The sequence below is a fragment of the Rhinatrema bivittatum genome, chromosome 2, assembly GCF_901001135.1.
Source record: "Rhinatrema bivittatum chromosome 2, aRhiBiv1.1, whole genome shotgun sequence".
NCBI lineage: Eukaryota > Metazoa > Chordata > Amphibia > Gymnophiona > Rhinatrematidae > Rhinatrema > Rhinatrema bivittatum.
In genome coordinates this window covers 128704194-128729220 of record NC_042616.1, presented here as the reverse complement: position 1 = coordinate 128729220, position 25027 = coordinate 128704194, and the positions used below count along the sequence as shown (strand labels likewise).

At 41.8% G+C, this 25027-nt stretch overlaps 1 protein-coding gene across 3 annotated transcripts in view; it reads right to left on the bottom strand.

Annotated features, from left to right (window-relative positions):
- ZNF438 (zinc finger protein 438) overlaps positions 1–25027 on the bottom strand; it is a 61943-nt gene that overhangs the window by 4774 nt on the left and 32142 nt on the right. For all 3 annotated transcript variants that reach the window (XM_029588598.1, XM_029588601.1, XM_029588599.1), the window contains one exon: positions 9626–11480. In XM_029588598.1, coding sequence (XP_029444458.1) covers positions 9626–11480 — 1855 coding nt within the window. The remainder of the gene's footprint in view (positions 1–9625; positions 11481–25027) is intronic.

The window sequence follows — 25027 nt, the reverse complement described above, 5'->3', positions numbered from 1 at the left end:
ATCTTAAAACAAAAGCAAAGCAGAGTCTGCATTAATGTCTCTTTAAGGACCTCATTCTCAAAGCCATTTCCGCACATAAAACCAGGTTTTATGTGCGGAAATACACACAACGTAGTTAGGCAGTATTCTCAATGGTTCTCAACCTTTTCTAGGCCGGGACACACCTGAAAGATGGTTCTCACATGTGTGACACACTGAACATGTGACCGTCGTGGGGCAAAATGTAAATATACATTTTGCATCCTCAGTAACCCCCTCGACCCCCCAAAATGGGTGCAGAACAGAACTAGGCATTACCCATACAACTCACCATACAAAAAAAAAAAAAAAAAAAAGATATTCTGGTTCTGATGACATCTCAGTAAAAGCAAAACAAACTTTCTTTACTGGCAGGCACATTACCCCTCCTTATGAAAAGACAGTAATTTACCACTATAAATATTTAACCTGGCCCTAAACACTAATACACCTCCTATTGGGAAAACAGAGCAAGCCAAGCTGCTATAGATACCCACTTAGAAATAATTGTAAAACTATACTAATAAATGTTACAAAACAGCTCAACAGAATAACATCCAATAATTAAACTCATAAAAATTAAAAATTGTCCAAATATCAATAAAATATTTCAAAACAGCAGACATCACATAATATCCAATAATTAAAATGGCAGTCAATCAAGAAAAATAGACTTAAAAAGCCACCTTTACTTACCCTCTCCAGCAACTCTCCTACTCCTTTCCCTTGCAGGCCAATAGCACATACCTGAAGCAGCAGTGGCTGCTGATGCTCTGTCCTCACAGTCCTCTTCCTTAGGGCCCACTACCAGTCACAACCAGTCTCTGTCTCACACAGACCAGTCACCTCCCTAACTAGTATCTCTTCTTCATACACACACACACCAGTCACCTCCCTGACCCGTCTCTCTCACATGGACACCAGTCACCTCCCTGACCAGTCTGTCTCTCTCTCACAGAAACACATCACTTCTGACCAGTCTCTCTAACTCAATCACACACATGATACTTATATACAAGCTCACACATACTCTGTCACTTACAACCACACACACGCTCTAACTCATGCACCCAGGCACCCATTCTACCACACACACACAAAGCTGCCACTCACGCACCCAGGCACGCATTCTACCACACACACACAAAGCTGCCACTCACACATCCAGGCACGCATTCACTCACACACACAAAGCTGCAGATTAGTTTATTTTTAATTACTTTGGAATATTTCTATAATTTTTCTTTCACAATGAACGTGTAAAGTATGTTGTGTAGATCAATGACAGAAACACCTACTTTAATACAATAATTTGTATTCTTTAGAGAGCACAATGTAAAGAAAAATGTACAAGAGTGTGAAGATTTTTTACAAGGCACTTTATGTACTAAGGACAAGCTTGTCTGTGTGCTCTCTGCTGTTTTCAACAGGCAGAAATATGAAAAATCAAAGTATTTATGTTTTCAAAATCAACATTAATACATTTTATATACAAAGTTAAAAATGCCAGTAAAATCCTTGTTGGTTCTCCCTGAGGGCTCAGAGGTCTTATGAGTTCTGACGTATTGATATGACGACATTTTTTTCATGTATACTTTGTTTTGCTGTGTGTTTTGTTTTATATTTTGCTATGTTTAGTTTGGTTTGACTTAATATATCATCTTTCTTCATATAATCAAAGTGATTAACAAAATAAAACATACATAAAAAAAAAAACAACTTATCAACCATTCCTTAAAATAAAAGAACTACAAACACAGACACTAGTAAACAAGTTTCATAAATAGACTAATTAAAAAGCAGAGTTGCTTACCTGTAATAGGTGTTCTCACAGGACAGCATGATGTTAGTCCTCACATATGGGTGACATCATCAGGATGGAGCCCAATCACGGAACACTTTTGTCAAAGTTTCCAGAACTTTGACTGGCACCTACTGGGCATGCCCAGTATGGCACCAACCCTGCATCCAGCAGGGGTCCCCCTTCAGTCTCATGTATAGCAAGAAGTACATGCGAAAAATAAAATAAATCGCAAGAAAACCCAACTCCGTGGGGTGGCGGGCGGGTTTCGTGAGGACTAACATCCTGCTGTCCTGTGAGAACACCTGTTACAGGTAAGCAACTCTGCTTTCTCACAGGACAAGCAGGATGGTAGTCCTCACATATGGGCGAGTAGTAAACTGAGGATGCCCGAGCAATGCACCAAATGCACCCAAAGATGTGCAGGCGGCACAACAACAGGGGTGGATTTGGGTAGGAGGGCATCCTGAAAACCCTGAACAGGTCGCTGGTAGGATGTTGGGTAATTAAGCTGAGAATAAATTGTGTAGAACAGACTGGCCAAAGGAAAATTAGTTCTTACCTGTTAATTTTCGTTCCTGTAGTACCACGGATCAGTCCAGACAGTGGGTTGAGCCTCCTTTCCAGCAGGTGGAGACAGACTAAAACTTGAAGGATGCCCTATATCAGGACAGAGCCTATCCTCTACCCCTTCAGGATAACATATGTCAAAGCATAAAACAACAAACCCAAGAATAGGATCAAGCAAGTAACTGTAAAGCTCAATGGAGCAAATATAGAATAATGTAGAAAAACATGGTATACCTATACGCTCTTGCATCAACTTGGTATAAGAAAACGACCAAGGCTTCCTGTGTAATTGCTCAGTAATCTTGCACAAAGAAATATAGGAAAATCTGCAGACCTGCAAGAAAACAAGCTTCAGGAGGACAGAAGACAGACACAGGGAAGGGCGTCTAGACTGATCTGTGGTACTACAGGAATGAAAATTAACAGGTAAGAACTAATTTTCCTTTCCTGTACGTACCCGGATCAGTCCAGACAGTGGGATGTACCAAAGCTTCCCTAAACTGGGTGGGACCGAGACAGTCCTGCTCGAAGCACTTGCCGCCCAAAGGAACCGAACACCGGAACGTGTACATCCAGACGGTAGTGCCGAGCAAAAGTGTGCAAAGACGTCCAAGTGGCGGCCCTGCAAATCTCCTGCGGGGAGACAAATTGACTCTCCGCCCAAGAAGTAGCCTGAGAACGCAGAGAATGGGCCTTCAGACCCTCAGAAAGTGGACGACCTTGACAAAGATACACCGAGGAAATGGCTTCCTTCAACCACCGCGCAATCGTGGTCTTAGAAGCCTGTTTACCGCGGTTGGGACCACTCCAAAGGATGAAGAGATGGTTCGATACTCGGAAGTCATTGGTGACCTGGAGATAGCGAAACAAGACTCGTTTTACATCTAGCCGACGAAGGTTGCCACCCGCCGTACCCGCAACCTCCTCCGGAGAGAACGCTGGGAGTTCGACCGACTGGTTGACATGAAAAGCGGAGACAACCTTAGGCAATAAGGAAAGAACCGTCCTGAGAGAAACCCCGGAATCCGAGAAACGCAAGAAGGGCTCCCGACAGGACAGCGCCTGAAGCTCGGAAATACGGCGAGCAGAGGAAATAGAGACCAGAAAGACAGTGAATTCTTTGCTTCCGTGTTTACTAATGAGGATGTTGGGGAGATACCAGTTCCGGAGATGGTTTTCAGGGGTGATGAGTCAGACGAACTGAACGAAATCACTGCGAACCTGGAAGATGTAGTAGGTCAGATTTACAAACTAAAGAGTAGTAAATCACCTGGACTGGATGGTATGCATCCTAGGGTACTAAAGGAACTAAAAAATGACATTTCTGATCTATTAGCTAAAATTTGTAACCTATCATTAGTATCATCCATTGTACCTGAAGACTGGAGGGTGGCCAATGTAACCCCAATATTTAAAAAAGGCTCCAGGGGTGATCCAGGTAACTATAGACCAGTGAGCCTAACTTCAGTGCCGGGAAAAATAGTGGAAACTATTCTCAAGATCAAAATCGTAGAGCATATAGAAAGACATGATTTAATGGAACATAGTCAACATGGATTTACCCAAGGGAAGTCTTGCCTAACAAATCTGCTTCATTTTTTTGAAGGGGTTAATAAACATGTGGATAAAGGTGAACCGGAAGATGTAGTGTATTTGGATTTTCAGAAGGCGTTTGACAAAATCCCTCATGAGAGGCTTCAACGAAAACTAAAAAGTCATGGAATAGGAGATGATGTCCTTTCGTGGATTACTAATTGGTTAAAAGAAAGGAAACAGTGAATAGGACTAAATGGTCAATTTTCTCAGTGGAAAAGGGTAAACAGTGGAGTGCCTCAGGGATCTGTACTTGGACCGGTGCTTTTCAATATATATATAAATGATCTGGAAAGGAATACGACGAGTGACTATTTGTGGATGATACAAAATTATTCAGAGTAGTTAAATCACAAGCAGACTGTGATACATTACAGGAGGACCTTGCAAGACTGGAAGATTGGGCATCCAAATGGCAGATGCAAATTTAATGTGGACAAGTGCAAGGTGTTGCATATAGGGAAAAATAACCCTTGCTGTAGTTACACGATGTTAGGTTCCATATTAGGAGCTACCACCCAGGAAAAAGATCTAGGCATCATAGTGGATACTACTTTAAAATTGTCTGCTCAGTGTGCAGCAGCAGTCAAAAAATTAATGACTGGAAGGGGGACACAGTAAGCAAATCCACGGCTCTCGAGCTAAACTTTCAAAAGGGAAACTTTGAGAAAATGAGAAAAATAGTTAGAAAAAAACTGAAAGGAGCAGCTACAAAAGTAAAAAGTGTGCAAGAGGCGTGGTCATTGTTAAAAAAAATACCATCCTAGAAGCACAATCCAGATGTATTCCACACATTAAGAAAGGTGGAAAGCAGGCAAAACGATTACCGGCATGGTTAAAAGGGGAGGTGAAAGAAGCTATTTTAGCCAAAAGATCTTCATTCAAAAATTGGAAGAAGGATCCAACAGAAGAAAATAGGATAATGCATAAACGTTGGCAAGTTAAATGTAAGACATTGATAAGACAGGCTAAGAGAGAATTTGAAAAGAAGTTGGCCGTAGAGACAAAAACTCACAGTAAAAACTTTTTAAAATATAGCCGAAGCAGAAAGCCTGTAAGGGAGTCAGTTGGACCGTTAGATGATCGAGGGGTTAAAGGGGCACAGAGAAGAAAAGGCCATCGTGGAAAGATTAAATGATTTCTTTTCTTCAGTGTTTACTGAAGAGGATGTTGGGGAGGTACCCGTACGGGAGAAAGTTTTCATGGGTAATGATTCAGATGGACTGAACCAAATCACGGTGAACCTAGAAGATGTGGTAGACCTGATTGATAAACTGAAGAGTAGTAAATCACCTGGACCGGATGGTATACACCCCAGGGTTCTGAAGGAACTAAAAAATGAAATTTCAGACCTATTAGTAAAAATTTGTAACCTATCATTAAAATCATCCATTGTACCTGAAGACTGGAGGATAGCTAATGTAACCCCAATATTTAAAAAGGGCTCCAGGGGCGAGCTGGGAAATTACAGACCGGTTAGCCTGACTTCAGTGCCAGGAAAAATAATGGAAAGTGTTCTACACATCAAAATCACAGAACATATAGAAAGACATGGTTTAATGGAACAAGTCAGCATGGCTTTACCCAAGGCAAATCTTGCCAAAAAATCTGCTTCACTTTTTTGAAGGAGTTAATAAACATGTGGATAAAGGTGAACCGGTAGATGTAGTGTACTTGGATTTTCAGAAGGCATTTGACAAAGTTCCTCATGAGAGGCTTCTAGGAAAAGTAAAAAGTCATGGGATAGGTGGCGATGTCCTTTCGTGGATTACAAACTGGCTAAAAGACAGTTTGTAATCCACAGAGTAGGATTAAATGGACAATTTTCTCAGTGGAGGGGAGTGGGCAGTGGAGTGTCTCAGGGATCTGTACTGGGACCCTTACTTTTCAATATATTTATAAATGATCTGGAAAGAAATACGAGTGAGGTAATCAAATTTGCAGATGATACAAAATTGTTCAGAGTAGTTAAATCACAAGCAGATTGTGATAAATTGCAGGAAGACCTTGTGAGGCTGGAAAATTGGGCATCTAAATGGCAGATGAAATTTAATGTGGACAAGTGCAAGGTGATGCATATAGGGAAAAATAACCCATGCTATAGTTACACAATGTTAGGTTCCATATTGGGTGCTACTACCCAAAAAAGAGATCTAGGCGTCGTAGTGGATAACACATTGAAATAGTCAGGTCAGTGTGCTGCGGCAGTCAAAAAAGCAAACAGAATGTTGGGAACTATTAGAAAGGGAATGGTGAATAAAACGGAAAATGTCATAATGCCTCTGTATCGCTCCATGGTGAGACCGCACCTTGAATATTGTGTACAATTCTGGTCGCCGCATCTCAAAAAAAGATATAATTGCGATGGAGAAGGTACAGAGAAGGGCTACCAAAATGATAAAGGGAATGGAACAACTCCCCTATGAGGAAAGACTAAAGAGGGTGGAGCTTGGAGAAGAGACGGCTGAGGGGGGCATACGATAGAGGTGTTTAAAATCATGAGAGGTCTAGAATGGGTAGATGTGAATCGTTTTTTTACTCTTTCAGATAATAGAAAGACTAGGGGGCACTCCATGAAGTTAGCATGGGGCACATTTAAAACTAATCGGAGAAAGTTCTTTTTCACTCAGCGCACAATTAAACTCTGGAATTTGTTGCCAGAGTATGTGGTTAGTGCAGTTAGTATAGCTGTGTTTAAAAAAGGATTGGATAAGTTCTTGGACGAGAAGTCCATTACCTGCTATTAATTAAGTTGACTTATATAAATAACCACCGCTATTATTAGCAATGGTAACATGGAATAGACTTAGTTTTTGGGTACTTGCCAGGTTCTTATGGCCTGGATTGGCCACTATTTGAAACAGGATGCTGGGCTTGATGGACCCTTGGTCTGACCCAGCATGACAATTTCTTATGTTCTTATGTCAGGAATCGACCGGAAATTGACTCCAAAAAGTACTCACCGATTACTATGTCGAAGGGAGACCCGATGACAAATTTTTGTGACTGATAAAATTATCTTTTCCATGAGGAAAAAAGTGAGGGAAATCTCACAGAGCTCCTAGTATGCTATGTTTACAGCAAAGCGGAAAAAAAGAGACTGAAGGGAGACCCCTGTGGCTGAGAATATCATGGCATGCTGGGCATGCTCAGTGGGCTCAGTGTGCCAGCCAGAAGTTTCTAGACACTTTTGACAGATGTTTTCCATGTCAGGGCTCCATCTGATGATGTCATCCATATGTGAGGACTATCATCCTGCTTGTCCTGGGATAAAGTAGAGAGCACAAGGGAATAGTAAACAGCTTCCACTCACACCTCCATCCCAATCACGCCTCCCACATACACACACTTACCTAGCCATGCCTCGACACATTCTCAATTATTCCCCGTCAAACACATACCAGTTTCCCACACAAACCCCATAACCCTTACACACAACCCCTCCCACCCTCACACATATACCTAGGGGAGGAGGGGGTAGAGAGGCAAAGTGGAGCATGTGAAGGGGAGAATGAACATACCCAGACTCCTTCTCCCACAAACATGCACCACCCCCAATTCAACTCTAATTCCACTATACCAGCCCCATAACACACTTACACACACACACTCCTCTCAACGCTACACATGCAGGAGTGAGTGGGAGTCTGGAGAGTGCAAGGTGAAGAGAGTCCATCCCCCCTCCCCCAAACACACACATCTCACTCTCGCCTTCCCAACACATACACATCTCCCACCTGCGTACACACATATGGAGGAGGTGGGGAGGAAGGGAGAAATGGGGAGTGCAGTGAAGGATAGGGAGAAAGTGCACATACACACACACACACTCGCACCCTTATATTTGCATAGGAGAGGAAACTGAGGGAGGGTCGGTGGAAAATGAGGACGGGTCCCTCACCCCAACACATACACACACACTACTCACTTTCTAATACTACTTAGACATCCACAACTACAATATATGCACACTATTCCCACACATGTGGGGAGAAGGGTAGGGGGAGAACATGGAGACTGCAAGGGGCGGGTGTCCCCACACACCCCTCTCAATAGCCTACATCCCCTCCCTGCAACCTCATCACCTTCACACCCCCTCTGCAAACCTGATCTACATCCTTCCCCATGTCTCCACACATACAAGGCACCTACCCCCAATCATCCCCTTCCAATAGAGCAAGTACAAGTCGTCGATGTACACATTCAGCTGATGAAGTCATAAAACCCATTTTCTAATGTGGCCATACAATTATCACTCTCTTTTTTGGGGGGTCCCTTAATATCCACACACATTCAGTCCAGGGAATTAAAAAAAAAAAAAAAAAAAAGAGGTGGCATGAAGACTTCTATAGCTCTCTCCCTGCCCTTCCTTTCATTAAATTCACCTGCCCTACCCAGGTATTCCTTGCATTTTCCATCTAGGCAAGATTGGCGAGCAAGGGCACAGGCTCCTAATACAGATATAAATAAGATTAACGGTAATTAAAAGTAAAAAATATGTTAGTCAGTAAAAGCCTGTTTGAATAACCCTGTTATGTTTGTCTTGTTTTAATTTTGCTCATGATGTATGAAACTGTAAACTGCTTGGCTGGGGGGTTTAAGCAGTATACCAAATATAACAACTGACAACAAATATACACCCAAAGAATATACACATACTGTGTAATCCCTTTCAAAATTCCAGTTTGAAAGCAAGTTTACTAACTTAACTATACATATACTATTTATACCCAATGCACCTACTTCCTTATTCCTACCTAACATATCCCACTTCTTATCTATTTGCTTGCAATCTACCTATCTGCATATATCCATTACTTAAGTACTCAACGCTTTGTTAATTTATATAATCCAATCGCTCCAGGCAAATGAAGCAAAATAATTCACAGTAAACACACGAATTGCTTTCACAAATACTTGTATAAATTATTTTGATGTTGAATGAATACTATTTGAAAGGAGGAAAAGACCTCAGAACCCCATATGCATTGTTCAACCAGAACATGTTAGCATACAGTCGAGTGAACCAATCATAGGTCTAAAAACCTCCAAACCATCCATTTTATTATACAGTTCAGTCACAATATTTTTTACCCTTTATTTTTATATACTATCGATTAAAATAAAAACTTGTACAAGTCAGCAGTAGCAGTTCCGCCGCTGTAATGAAGAGTTGAATACTGAGGTGATCATAAAATTTGCCTTGAAATAGCTGGCAGGGAAAACGCTGGCCAACGTCAGCGATTGTGGCATCTAGCCTTATAGATACAAGGGGCACAGCAACAGGAGATAAGTCTCAGTTTTTATTTTAATCGATAGTACATACAAATAAATTTAAAAAGGGATAAATAATATTGGAACCGAACCATGTAATAATAATAAAATGGATGGTTTGGAGGGTTTTTAGACCTATGATTGGTTTGCCCGACTGTATGCTTACATGTTCTGGTTGAACAATGCATATGGGGTTCTGAGGTCTTTTCCTCCTTTTGAATAGTGTTTGTTCAACATCAAAATAATTTAAACAAGTACTTGTGAAAGCAATTCATCGTGTTACTTTATATAATCCGCCAAAAGCCTGTCTAGAGGAGAAGGCGTAATATCAAAAGCTTGTAAATAAATATAAGCAAAACACTTGCTTACCTTTTTACAGTGGTTATCTCCTCTTCCACCTTTACTGCCGTTTGCTCATGTCTCTTTATAGCATCACCCTGTTCCTGTGGAATAACTGAGGTTTCTGTGCTGATAAGAACCCTATGAACTTCTTTCAAATGCCCAAAATACACTTTTATATGTCCAAATACTTTGGCACAAAACTCACAGCACATCAGTTTTTTGAGTCTGCTTTCACTGTGATGGAGCTTCATGTGCGTGCTGAGACTTCCCGAATGCACGTATGCTTTGCGACACAATCTACAACTGTAAGGTCGTCTGTTTGTGTGCGTGTTCAGATGGTCCTGGAGATGATGTTTGAACTGAAAGTTATGATTACAGACATGGCATTTATGCCATGACTTTGACACTGCTGATAATAAACTTTGGCAAACATTGCCTGCTTTAGTGCCAACACTTGGCTTACAGCTAAAATGCCTGCTTACAGGTGACTTATTCAATACCAATTTTTGTTCCACATAGTGAGAAGTCTGGGTTTGTACAACAGGTGCAGCTAAGGTCTGTACAACTACAGGTTTGGGCATAATGCTCCGATATTTCTTTAAAGTCACTGCCTTAGGTTCCTGAGGATCAATTCTAATGCTATTTTTATTCTCTCTCAGCTTAACATACTTCTTTCTTTTGGCTTGAAAAGCCAAGATTTCATCTGGTAGTTTTCTTTTTCTTCCTCTTCTCTTGGCAGCCCCATTACTTACTCTCTTTAGACAGTCCATGTCAAATTTTATGGCTGGACAGCACGCACTCTCACAGGTTGCCTGTCTGGAGATTTGTGTAAGAGCCAGAGCCAACAGTTTATCTGAAACCTTAGTGGTAACATTTGAGGTTTTAAGGAATGATGTTATTTTGCCAGATTCTGATCTGGGCCAGGAGGCAGACACATCCACAATATCAGACTTCTGCACAGGTTTTGGATATACTGTGCTTTTCGTTTTTGAGTATGGCAAAATTGGAAGTTTCCCTTTAGGTGCTGCTGATGGAATCAATTGAACTGCATTGCCAAAAATTGATGGGGAGAGAACTGTAACAGCATTTGTGGAATCAACAGAACATGGTTTGCATTTCTCACATCTTATAGCAGATTCTTTTGTAGTTTCTTCATTCTGCTCCATTGTATCTATATTTTGTTTCACAGAATTATTGGCATGGACTTGCTCAGATGAATGTTTGTCTATGGTGTTCTTAGTTTGATTACTTGCTTCACCTATTTCTGCTTTGTTTGTTGATGGGGGTTCATATTTCCCTGAGCTACTTTCAGTAAGTAATGTAGCGACTGTAATTTCAGTTGAACTTGGTTCTATTAGTATCACTTGTTCAGGTGCAACTCTATTAGAAACAATTTCAGAGTGAAGAGAAGGAGCAGTACTAGTTACCAAATGAGCTTGTGTAGACATTTGTGACAATGTAAGAATCTTGCTTGAGACATCTAAAGTAGAGCTTTGGGTCATTTTCTTTTCAGACTTCTTGTTTCTTGTAGGTTGGTACCTTGGAATTGGTAATTTAAGATTTTCTGAAAGGGATCTGCTATGCTGCTGGATCTGTTGGGCTGTCATCGCAGGGTTAACCTGTGGCAATGCTACTAGAGAAAATGTTCCTTCTTGCCCTGCAACTTGCATTAGTGCATAGTTTTGTGCTGGCACAACAAGGGGTTTAGAGTTTACCCTTGAAACTGGCTGACTTTGAACATCAGGCAGAGAAGGTGGGTGGCAGGACAGCATTCCTGACGTCATAAGCTTAGGATCAAGTTTTGGAGCAATGGTCCTGAACTGGCTTTTATTCTGTACACCTTTTCTCCCAGGCAATGTCCCGGAGAGAAGTCTTTGTTTATCTGTATTAAATACATTTAAAAAAAAGTCAATGTCTAAAGTTCAACAAACCCTTAAATAAACATATTTATCTAGTAATTTAGGAAAGTTCAAAACAGGAAAGGGTAAAGCCTGAAGACAAGTAAAACACTCAAATGACAGTACTAATCAATTCATTATAGTTACATGCATAAAACCATCAACTGAAACAAGATCCAATGTTTCCTCTCACAAAAAAATATTCTACTGGTTTTAGGCTCTGATGTCCACCTGTAGAACTTCTTTAAACATACAACAGAGGATACTAAAAATAAATAAATAAATAAATCTCCATAGTCTATCAAGGAATGGATGCATTACAAATGCAACTATTATTTCCTTAAAACACTATTACATTGACTCTGTAAACTTCTGACAAACGGACAGGATATGCCAGTTTTTGAAAGCACCTTGTTATTGCCCACACACACAGGGGTCGATGCAATAAAAAGCACGGAAACCGGGCGCTGAAAAGTCAGCGCCTGCTTTCCTAACGCATGCATGGCGCCCGTAATGGGGGGCGCCATGCTATACCCAAATTAGGGGGTCACGCTAGCAAGGAAGCGCTAGGGTTGCTTGCGTGACCTTAGCGCCTCCTTGCTAACGTGACCCCACCGCGGCTGCCGGTTATGAAGACCGACACCGGTAAACTCAGCGTCTGTTTTCATAACCAGCCATCTGCCAGTAATGAAAATGGCCGATAAACTCCAGGCAGGCATTAATATCTGAGAGCAAGATGTGCATCTGAGACGTGCACTTTTTTTTTTGCATGAGGAGTGAATGAGTAATAGCCTCATTCACATGCATTTGCATGTGATAAGCGTTTCTGCATTCACTCCGCGTCCGAAGTGGGTTAAATATGTGCTAATCCCCTATTGCATTAGGGGGTGGATTAGCGCCTATTTAACCCCTGGAGTGTGGGTTATACTGTATTGCATCAGCCCCACAGTATGATCTTTTACATCTCTTGTTTTTATACAACTTGTGTTCTTAAACTGAATTTTACCAATAATTCACTATGAATCTATAAAACCTATACCATCCCTCTAAAGCACAGAAAAAAAAAATGTGCTGTTCTATCTAGTTGTAATTGGACAAAAAAAAAAATCGCAGCAATAAAAAATGTAAAAAGAATCAAAGAAATATATACTGAGAAGCAGAACACATATCTATCTTACACGCACTGCAACAAAACCTCAAACCTCTTTAAAACCAGGAGTACTGTTAGAAAAAAAATTCAACAAACTCAGAACAAAACCCTTGGAGATAGACAGATTTCTGGACTGCAGTCTCAATGAGAAGTTACTACTTAACTGATAATTTCATTTTCTTTAATATAGACAAATGGGTTCAGGACCAGTGGGTTATGCACCTCTACCAGCAGATGGAGACTGAGTAAACTGTCACAGTATAATACTCCTGTAGTGACATCAGCCTGCCAGCATTCTCTTCAAAACCAATCGTGGCCAGACTAGCAAAAACCTGATTAAAAACAGATAACCATTTCAATACTCAGCCAACACGAAACACTGAACTCGGACAAGAAATACACTAACGATAATCTAGGGACTGGAGTAACACTTACCAGTAACCCCTGGAACACGTAGTCACCCAGAAGGACTAGAACACAAACAAACGGCAGCCAAAAGGCAGGAAGTTGAACCCATCTGTCTATATTAAGGAAAAGGAAATTATCAGGTAAGTAGTAATTTCTCATTTCCTAGCACACAGAGATGGGTTCAGGACCATTGGGATGTACCAAAGCTACTCCCGAATAGGGTGGGAGGCTGCCTGTGGTCCAGTCAACACCGCATGTGCAAAGGTTGTGCCTCCCGGGCCTGCACATCCAGATAATAGCTGGAAAAGGTGTGTAAGGAGGACCATATCGCAGCTCAGCAAATGGCAACAGGAGACAACAATCTAACCTCTGCCCACGACACTGCCTGAGCCCTAACCTAAGTAGGCAATGGCTTTTCAGAGGCCATATACGCGGTCGTGATTGCCCCTTAATCCAGCGAGCTATTGTAGCCCATGAAGCTAGCTCGCCCTCTTTACCTCCACCATGAAGGACAAGCAGGCGATCCGTCTTTCGGAAAAGCTTAGAAACCTACAGATACCTCAAGTCATGTCTTTTGACATCCAAGGGACGCAACAGGCGATATTCCTCTGCATCTCTTTCCTTATCCAGAGACATCAAGGAAATGACGGATTCAAATGAAAATCTGAAACCACTTTTAGGCAAGAAAGAAGAAATAGTATGCAGCTGAATCGCTCCTGGAGTCACTTGAAGGAATGGTTCCCGACAAGACAAGGCCAGCAGCTCAGAAATTCGATGCACTGAACATATTGCCACCAAAAATACTGTTTTCAAGGTCAGTAAGCATAAGGAAAAGGAGCACATTGGTCGAAATGTTGGACCCGCCAAACAGTCCAAAATCAGATTAAGACTCCATAAAGGTACTGGTAACCGCAAGGGAGGACGAAGATGCTTCACTTCCCTCAAGAAACTGGTCACATCAGGATGAGACAAGGATTCACCATTCACCTGACCCCTGAAACAGGCAAGAGCCACTACCTGTACCTTCAAGGAATTAAAAGTGAACACTTTCTTCAATCCATCCTGCAAAGATTCCAAAATGAGTGGGATCCTATCAGAATGAGGAAACACTCCTCAATCCTCACATCAAGCCTCAAACACTTGCCAAACCCAAAATGGAGAATTTTTGTGTTCACAGAAAGGTGGCAATCATTGCAGTAGAATATCCACGTTTCAACAAGTGAGACCTCTCAAGGGCCATACCATAAGACAAAACAGAGTCCCTGCTGCAACAGATTCCTGTGTGCCGAAAGACAAAGGGGGAAGTCTACCAGGAGTCTTCGCAGATCTGCATGCCATGGTCTCCTGGGCCAATCCGCTGCCATCAAAAGCACCATCCTCCTGTTACTTTCGACCCTCTGAACTATTCTGCCCAACGTGGGCCATGGAGGAAATGCATACAGCAGCTTGTCCTCCAGCCAGACCTGTACGAGAGCATAGATATCCAAGGACTTCAGATCTCTCCTGAAGAATCGAGAAGTTGCCAACAGGTCTAGGAATGGAAGGCCCCAGTGATCCACTATAAGCTGAAACACCTCATCTGACAATACCCATTCTCCTGGGTCCAGACTCTCCCTGCTGAGAGTCTGCTCTTACATTGTCTTTTCCTGCAATGTGTGGAGCCGCGATCTCCTGAAGATGCACTTGCGCCCATTCCATAAGTTGGACTATTATCTGCGACACTTGCTGGCTCTTGGTTCCTCTCTGCCGACTGATATAAGCTACAGTCGATGTTCCAGAAAGATTCTTCTGAATTCCAGCGCCCTTGTGCCAATAGTTCCTTACAGTGAGTTCCCCAACCCTGGAGGCTTGCACCTGTCATGAGTACCAACCAGCCTGGCGATGTCAGGGAAACTCCCTTTCTCAGATGATCTGCTTGCAACCACCACTGGGAGGAAAAAAGGATTTTCATCAGCAGGTGCAGCCGAAAGGAATAGTCCTGAGACTGTGGATTTCAACGAGAAAGCAGGGAGCGCTGTAGAGGACACACGTGCGCCCTTGCCCAAGGCACCATTTGCAGGGTTGCCGCCATCAAACTGAGTACCTGTAGATAGTGAACACTATATGCCCAACAGTGTGAGCCAAAGAGACACACCTGCATCATCAACTTCTGAATATGAGCTTCTGGCAAGAAGACTGACCTGCCTTGTGTTGTACCAAACACTTCAATGACTGAGATGGCTGAAGACTGCTCTTGCAACAAAGATCACCTTGCAGGACACCAGTCAGCTCTCTTCTGTAGACTTGGCCCAGATGAACTAGAACCCCATCTTCTCTCAACTTTGCTACCACCACCACCATAACCTTGGAAAATGTTCTGGGTGCTGTGGCCAGGTCAAAAGGCAATGCCCAAAACTGATAACGGCACCCCAACGCTGCGATTCGTAGAAAACATTAGTGCTCCAATCGGATGAGAACATGGAGGTAAGCTTCAGACAGATCCAAGGAGGTCAGAAATTCCCCCGACTGCATGGCCATTATCAATGAGTGCAAAGTTTCCATGCAAAAATTAGTCACCCACAAATGACAGTTGACCTCAGAGATCCAAGATGGGATGAAATGAGCCCTCCTTCTTGGGCACAATAAAATAAATGGAATATCGCCCTTATTTTCTTGAGATGTGGATACTGGAAACAGCCCTTAGACTGAGAAGCCTTGACAGAGTAGACTCCACTGCCTGCTTCTTTTGCAGGGTGACACCATGAACACATCCCAAGGAACACTGTGAAACTCCAGCGCATATACTTCTCATATCACCTGCAGGACCCACTGATCCAATGTGATCTTGTCACACCTCTGATAACTGAGAGAAAGGTGTCCCCCTATCTCCTGTTCCCAGGACTGAGTCAGTAAACCTTCACTGGGAGGTTCCACCACCTGAGCCCGCACCCCATCTGGGCTGTCTGGGATGAAAGGACTGAGACCTACCGAAAGGATGAGTCCTCTAGAAGGTCACACCTCCATAGAGTTGAAAACACCTGGATCCCCGAGCACGACCTCTCATGGTAAACGAGCACGGCATTTGCTTCTTATCCTCTGGCAACCGGGGATTCGCCTCACTCACTGGCCCTTTTCTCAAACTGACTTCCAAATAAGAGCTAGCCTTCAAAGGGCAATTCATAAGGTTAGCCTTAGAGGTTGCATCGGCCGACCAATTTCTCAGCCATAACTGGTGTCGGGCCGCCATTATCGAAGCCACCCCTCTGGCCAAAGTGAAGACTAAATCACAGCCTGCATCTGCCAAAACGGCAGCTGCTGGCTCCATAACTGCCCTGGAATTCACTCCAGAATCATCGTCCTCCTGAAAGAAAAGTAAACAAGAGAGAGTCACCAGGGAACAAGAAGCTATCTGCAACGTTATTGCCACTGCTTCAAATGCTTGTTTAAGGATGGTCTCAATCCTCCCATCATGAACATCCTTCAAGGTTGCTCCTCCCTCTACAGGGATAGTTGTTCATTTGGAGACTGCAAACAAGTATGTCCACTTTCAGAAAATGTAAAAACTCTCTCACCAATGGATCCAAGGGGTAAAGGCCTTCCAAAATGCGGACCCCTTTGAAATTAGCCTCCAGAGTGCCCCACTCAAGATCAATCAATTCTTGAATGGTTTCCATGACATGGAAAAAACAAGAGGCTTTATGCAAGGAGACCAAAATGGGATTTTTCTTTAGCTAAGAATTGGAATCCGACCCAGGCAATCCCAGCATTCTCAAAGTCTGGGAAACTAGAGCCAGCTCATCTCTATGAAAGAACCATAACATATTCCTATACAGTTCCAGTCCCGGAGGAATTTCCCCATCTCCAGGGAGTCAGGATCAACCTAGTCATCTGTGGCATCCGGATCCCTATCTGTTGCTTAAGAGCAGTAACATGCTGCGGCTCGGCTCTAACAAGATTGAATTGGGCTGAGAACTGCGCGTGAAGAAATGATTGCAATCCTTGAAAAAATTCTACCCAAGAAAAGGCAGAAGGATCCAAACCAGGAGGCACCTGTGCTGTGCCCACTGAGCTATCTTTCCCCACTGACGAACCAGTTAAGGGAGTTCCAAGATCAGCGTTCCTCCTGAAACATCTTTACCCAAACCCTCATCAGGCTGGGAAAAACAAGGTTTAGTAAAATCAGAGGAAGATAAATCTTCCGGAGCCTCTAAATAGCACTGGCACGCCAGGCTGAGATGCTCGAATGTAACAGGCAGTGCCATAGGGAAATGTGCTTAGATTTCTTAGCTATAGACTTTTTTTTTTTTTTTTTTTTAATACGTCCAAAAATTAGGCATCTAAAAATTAGGCGGCCACAATTTTAGATGTCCCAAAGATGAGCGCCCAAGCAATGCACACATCTAGCCCGGACGCCGCTTAACCTGGACGCCCACACCGATGCCCGACTAAGCATCCAAAAACTGGTCACACAGACGCACTCGCTGAATTGACACTCCTGAAGAGGGCAACTGAACTCACAGGCAAAGCATGCAAAACACAGTCGCAGCCTACCACGCAGTGCACAGGAGAAAAGCCTCAGAACGGGACCTAAATGATAAAGGCTGCTCAACCTCCCATGCTGCCTATGTTCCTTAAACCTCTCTCAGATCGGAACTCACGTTGGAACAGCATGCCAAAGCACGAAGACCAGTAAGGAGGCAACCCTACACAAAAATCCTCCTTATGTGTATATGCGCGCGTGTATTATTTTTTTTCTTAATCTTGCCTGAGCTCAGCCTTTTCCGGCTGAGTACAGAGACAGTCTTCAGCTGTAGGGGAAGAGGGCATCTGCCGTCACCGCTGTGCTCATTTTCCTGCATCCGCTACCTTTCGGATGTCCAAGCAGCTAAGTCTATGTCGGCTGAAAAACCAGCTACCGGACCAAGACACTCATCTGAGGGCCTACGGAAATCACCTCAGGAATTCTCAACTGGGGGAGGGGCCATTTGTTATCACCGCAGGAAAGCGGGGAGAATTAATTTTTCTTCTATTTCTCTAAAATCTAAAGCAATCCCACGACCACCATGTACTGGAGACAAGAGAATACTGGCAGGCTGATGTCACTGCAGAAGTATATATACTGTGACATCAGTTTGCTCGGTTTCATTCTGCTGGTAGAGGTGTATAACCCACTAGTCCTGAACCATTCTGTCGATGTGCTAAGAAACCAATTCTTTTCTTGGATTGTCTCTGGCTAAGGCAAGGCACAGGGCAAAACTGTCAGGTTGCTAGCCGTAGGATATGAAATGCAGGTATCGTCTCAATCAATGCAAGATTCATAACATAAAAAAGGTAAGGTTCTCTTGGTTATGGTTATTTTATTTTTAGCTTACCTATGCATAAGCCCTAAGCAGCATACAAAACACATTTAATTAAAATTATACAGTACGTGTCAAAAATTCACGCTAAGTTAAAATAAAACAAATACAGTTAATACAAAATCTAACATGTTTGTTCAAACAAAATGGTTTCAAGTTTTTTTTTTTTAAATGTCTTTGAACAATGAAGAGAAAACGCATGTCCAAAGGAAGATTGTAAAGATAAAGCAAGATAGACCAGTTGCCTTAAGTAGGGATTATTTATTCACACAATTATCTTGATAAAAGAGTCAAACTGTGGCCGAGTTTCGCACAAGGCTGCTTCTGGGGCGATATTGTTATGTGCGATTTTCTAAGATGTAATTATGGAAGATTGTGCTGAATGGAATCACAATCTAAAATCATATTGGCTATAGGCATAATTTTCTATTACCTACAAACATACATGGTCATTAGTGAAGGTATGAGTTATAGCTTCCTGAAGCCCTCTTCTAAACAGAAAATGGCAATATGCAACCAAAAAAAAAAAAAAGGGACAGGAATAATCTTATAGGAAAGTAAACATGCCTATGTTCAACATTACTGAACAGTACTTATTTTATCTTAAATTCTCACAGGTTATCCATGTTCAACCCAATAATGATTGGTTGATTTACATGCCTGAACTTAAAGGAAGGGCCTATGATATCATGGTTAGATCTGTGGTGGAACATACTTCTCACTGTGAATTAAGAGATCCAAGTATTTATTTTAATCCATACAATTCTAATATCACAATGAAATCTGTATTATAAATTAGAATTAGGGGATGCTAGGGCATGCTGAGATGGGAGTTATATTAGAGGGAAAAATGCAGGATTAAAAAAGTTTCATAACAGATATTAAACCACTTATACTTTTCAATCTTAAAGCCTGATAAGGAACAAATATTTTTATAACCTACTACTGCCATGATGAAAAATGGATTTCTAGAATTTAATTGGAGAAGAAATTAATTAAGGTTATCCTCTTCAAAATGCTTTCACGTGTTTGAGAAGCATTACATATGCATGTTTCTTATGTTCATTTGAAAGAAACAGTAGATACGTGCCAATCTAAGTCATAGCAAAAGGTCCATCAAACCCAGCATCCTGTCTCAGACAGCTGCCGATCTGAGCTGATACACATGCATTCTAATATTCTCCATTTTATTTTCTATTCCAGAAGTTTCCAAACCTGTCCTGGGGGACCCCCAGCCATCAGTTTACAGGATATAGACAATGAATACGCATAAAAATCTGCTTAACCCGGAGGCAGTGCATACAAATTTATCCTTTGTACATTCATTGTGGATATCCTGAAAAGAGAAGTATGAAAAAACGCCGAGAGCCATGTTGATGCAGTAACGAATTTTGCCCTTGAGGAAGGACGACACCGTCTGAAACCTGTACAGCGTTGGGCACAGACTCAGTAATGTGGTATCGGTCACATTGCTGGATTATCCGATTGGAGTAATTTGGGCAGAAGTTGTGATTGTGCAACTAAAAGCTAAGTACCAAAGCACTGAGTATTAAGAACTAAGAAGATACAATATGCTTGGTTAAAGGTGTTAATAGCACAGTGCACATTTTAAGTATTTTAAATTACACGGAGCACTATAGCACTATAAAATCCTTAAAAAAAGTATTACGGACTGACCTATGATTAAACATAAGGCAGAGTGATTGACAGGCATGGATTGCCACACAATGACGCCTATTATGATGGTCTATTAGGAATGCGCAAGATAAATTGTTCACATTAAGAGGTGTGGGGATTGAGAGTTATCCACATATCCTGAAAACCTAACAGGGTAGAGGTCCTCCAGGACAGGTTTGGGAATCTCTGCACTATTCCTTTCCAATTAATTGCTAACATTTGTATTTGCTTTTCTGACTCCTGTCACACACTAAGCTGAGATTTTATCCAATAGCATTTGCTACATTTTTTTTGTTTAATTGACTTGGCTTTGAACTACATTTCTTTGTGCTTGGAAGTGTGACAGAGTTGTTTGTTTTTCCCACCCATCTACCCCTTCCTCAAATCTGCACTTACAGACTATTGCCCAATTAGAGGGGCAGGGAGAAATATGTATTAAAGTTAAATTTATAGAATAGAAACTAGCTGGTACTTTGGTCAAATAAGTACAAATACATTTTTACTCAAAAAACAGATTATTGCCCATTTAGAGGTTTGGGAAATACAGATGTAAACCGATCTGATATGGTATTTAACCAAGAAGGTCGGTATAGAAAAATACTAAATAAATAAATAAATAAATTTTGCATAATAGCAATCAATTAGCAGCCTCACACAAATAGATGCAAAATTAAACTCAACCAAAATTAAAGAACAGTTGGTCTATTATAGATCACAGAAAACAGACTACAAAGAGTTACTTGTCAACAGTTAAGAAAAATACTACTTTTTGCCAGGAAAGGGAGAGAAAGTATTTTTGCCATGCGCAACAGAGCAGAAAATTAAGTCAATTTTGGGGGTCGGGGGTGTTGTGATAATTGCTGTCTATGATTAACCCCTAGCAACAAGATGTTACAAAGGGAGTGACATTAAACTACATACCTCACAGAAACATAAATACATATAGCTGTCTAAAAGGATAAGATAAACCACTTCATGCTTCAATGCAACAAGTGAGCAAACAGGACTACAAAATGGGATTTAGTGTGTGGAGGTAGAAGATAGATTCCGCAAGCTAGCTGATTTTACTTGAAAGACAGCTGAGGAAAACTTAAGGACTTTGGAGGGCTCCCTCATTTCTTTCAACAGGTTTCAAAAGCTCCTAACTGCTGAAGGATGGATGGGAAACAATTCACCAAAGTTGTCACCACTGTTACTACCTGTAATGCTGTCCAGACGAATACACTGATCCAAAGTGAGGTAATGGTTCAGTGTGATTACTGTCTGCAGGTCAACTTTCTCAGATAACAGGTGGCAGAACAGGGAGGAGGTGACAAGACCGAGAAGCAGCCAAGAGAATGAGCATTAAATTGATGAAATGTAGTGGGAGCACTGAGAAGAAAGGATCATCTTGTTGGTCGTTGAAGATGATCAGTAAGTATTGCTTTGGGAAATTTTAGAACTTAAGTTTTGGGGAGAGGTAAACTATTGGGGTATATTCTTTTGTGTGTCTGTTCATTAAAATAAATAAATAAAGCAAGTCAAGAGGTAAGAAATAGATTAGAATTTGTGTGTTTGTCTTTCCCTCCCTCCCTCCCGCCCCTCTCCCCACCCCCTCCAGCTCTTCCTTTGATTTATAGGCAGGAGGCACTTTCACATTAAAAATCGATCAGCCTTTTATCTAAAACACTGGAGTGCCCCAGGCCTTATCAAGAGTAATTATCCCATTGTAGGTCACTACCAGATTAATAATGAACATATCAGTAAATTTAAAAAGGGCTCTTATTTACACATTCCTACACCCTTAGCAACCTAAATTTAACTAAGAACTCAATAAACTTAAGATGAATGCAGCAATCCAGCAGCAAAAGGAGAGCCTTTCAGTCTTCTGCATTGAATGTCACATGTATGATTTTTACCTACCAGTGAGAGGTTTATGTGAGCACCCAGTGTAGAGAGCTCCAAGCTCTCAGAGATTGAATCTGATCTCTGGAGGCCAGAGTGGCAAACCTGGAGGAGCCAAGGCAGACAGGGAAGTTTATAGATGAAACCTTCAGTGACATAGTAACCAAGCCTAACTCCAGTCTGGCTGCCCTGGTGCTGCCATGGAGGAGGAAAGTCTCCTGGTTAGACAGCATCAACCTGTGCAGCAGGAAGTGACCCTGTAGCAAGGACCTGCTCTACAGGTGATGAATTGTCCTCTAATATCAAGACTGTATTTCCCAGAGCTACTACTCAGGAGGGAAGGGTTAGCTTGACCACCATAGGTGATAATTCGATTATTAGCAAAGTAGATAGCTGAGTGGCTGGTAGGCATGCCTGCCTGGTGTGAAGGTAATGGACCTTACACATCACCCAAATAAAATTTTAGACCGTGATGGGGAGGAGTGGGCACAGACATAAGAAAATGTGAGATTGAGATTCTGGAAGCCAAATTTAGGCTCTTAGAAAGTGGAAATTCAGAACCTCCAGGGTAGCATTCTCTGAAATGCTCTCTGTTCCATATATAGGTCCTCACAGGCAGGTGGTGCTTTGGAGTTAATGCGTGGATGAGACGATTGTGCAAGAAAGAGGGATTCAGGTTTGTAAGGAACTGGGGAACCTTTTGGGGAAGGGATGGGTTCCACCTTAACCACGGTGGAACCAGGTTGCTGGCACTAAACTTTAAAGAGAAGATAGAGCAGCTTTTAAACTAGAACAAAGAGGAAAGCCAACAATTGCTCAGCAGGCATGGTTCGGAGGGAGATATCTTTGAAGGATACTAATGAAGCAGGAGAGATAGGAAACCCCAACAGTACCAATAAAAGCAAAAGTAGCCCATGTCACTATAAGAAAATAATCACTAGAGCTAAGAGATTCCAAATTATCCCTGTCAACTGAAAAGCAGGCTGTTAAACAAAAAACACTTTGAAATATTTGTATGTCAATGCCAGAAGTCTAAGAAGTTAGATGGAAGTGTTAAGAGTGTATAGCAGTGAACATGAGACTTAATTGGCATCTCAGAGACATGGTGGAAGGAGCATAACCAGTGGGATAGTGCCTTACCAGGGTACAAATTATATCGCAATGATGGGAAGGAGCAACTTGGTGGTGGTGGGGGCGCAATATGTCTGGGATGCAAAGAATCCAACAGGATAAGGAGCCTACAAAAGACTAAATGCACAATAAAATCTTTATGGGTAGAAATCCCATGTGTGTCAGGGAAGAGTATAGCGGTAGGAGTATACTACCGTCCATATGACCAAAATGAGGAGACGGACAATGAAATGCTAAGAGAAATTAGGAAAGCTAATCAAATTGGTAGGACAGTAATAATGGTAGATTTCAATTACCCCAATATTGACTGGGTAAATGTAACATCAGGTCATGCTAGAGAGATAAAGTTCCTGGATGGAATTAATGACGGCTTTATGGAGCAATTGGTTCAGGAACAGAGATGAGAGAGGGAGCCACTTTAGATCTAATTCTTAGTGGAACGCAGGATTTGGTGAGAGATAAAGTAGTGGGGCCACTTTGCAAGTGATCATAACATGATCAACTTTGAAATAATGACTGGAAATGGGTAAAATAATTAAATCCATGGCTCTAGCACTAAACTTTCAAGAGGGAAACTTTGATAAAATGAGAAAGTTAGAAAAAACTGAAAGGTACAGCTACAAAGGTTAAGAGTGTACAACAGGCATGGATATTATTTAAAAAATACCATCTTAGAAGTACAGTCCAGATGTATTCCATGCATTAAGAAATATGGAAGGAAGGCCAAACAGTTGCCGGTATGGGTAAAAGGTGAGGTGAAAGAGGCTATCTTATCCAAAAGATCTTCCTTTAAAAACTTGGAAGTTTTCATCTGAAGAAAATATGAGAAAGCATAAGCATTGGCAAGTTAAATGTAAAACACATGTGGCGGAGTAATGGTCAGGTCCCAGGCACTTGTAGCAGATGCTGTGGCCATCCACGGAGGACATTTTGTGGCCCAGTACTTGAAACCACTAGGTATGACCTTCTTGGAACCTGGCATCGAACCTCTTTTCGTGGGTTTTTTTTTTGGAGGGAGTTAGCACTGAAAAGTGCTGTCCAGGGGCTGCCGAGGCAGTGAGTCTAAAGGAAAAATACAGAAATTAGACTGCAGAATCAGAAAAAAAAAAAGAATTTTAAGAGAGGGTATGCGTCTATGAGGAAGCTAGGACAAAAATAAACTGAGGGGGCTCACAAGGCTGCATGCGTGTGTGGGATCTCTCGTGTATGCTCAGTAGTAAAGCTTTACTGAGCTAGAGACAAGGGTCCATTTGGCATTTGTCTGATAACGTCACCCAAGTGTCATGGCTAATTCAGCCCCGCTTGTCCGAGAAATCTTTAAACACTTAAGGAGAAATGGAGGAAAAAAATGGCAACATCTGTAGAAATATGTATATTAATTCATAGTATAAGAAATAAAGTCTAGGATCAAGAGGCAACCATCGAGGAAGCTAACTTGGATACTGTGGCAGTCAGAGAGACATGGTATATGAAGCATCATAACTGGTATATAATTATACCAGGCTATAATTATTCAGGAAGGACAGACAACTAATGATTTTTATGCAGTCTTGAAGTCTCTGGTCCGCTCAAAGATAGATTACTGCAATTCTCTTTATGATGGCAAGCCCGCAGTAATGTTAGGATGCTTACAAGTGGTTCAAAACTCAGCTGCCAGGATAATGGGAACCAGGCTTTATGATATTGAGGACTTGGTACTAGCTGCCTATCTACTGGAGAATTCAATTCAAAATAGTGACCTTGATTCACTGTGCTTGAAGCCAAGATACTTCAGCGATAGTGAGTTCATTGCTTAAAATCTAAAACCAAAGAGAATTCTAAGATAAATACATCACAACCTATCATTTATATCCTTGGTTAAGCAAGCATAGCTAGATGAAACCAGAAAGAGGATATTTTTCGTTGTGGGACCTTTCGTTTGGAATAGTTTATCAGATGAAGTCAG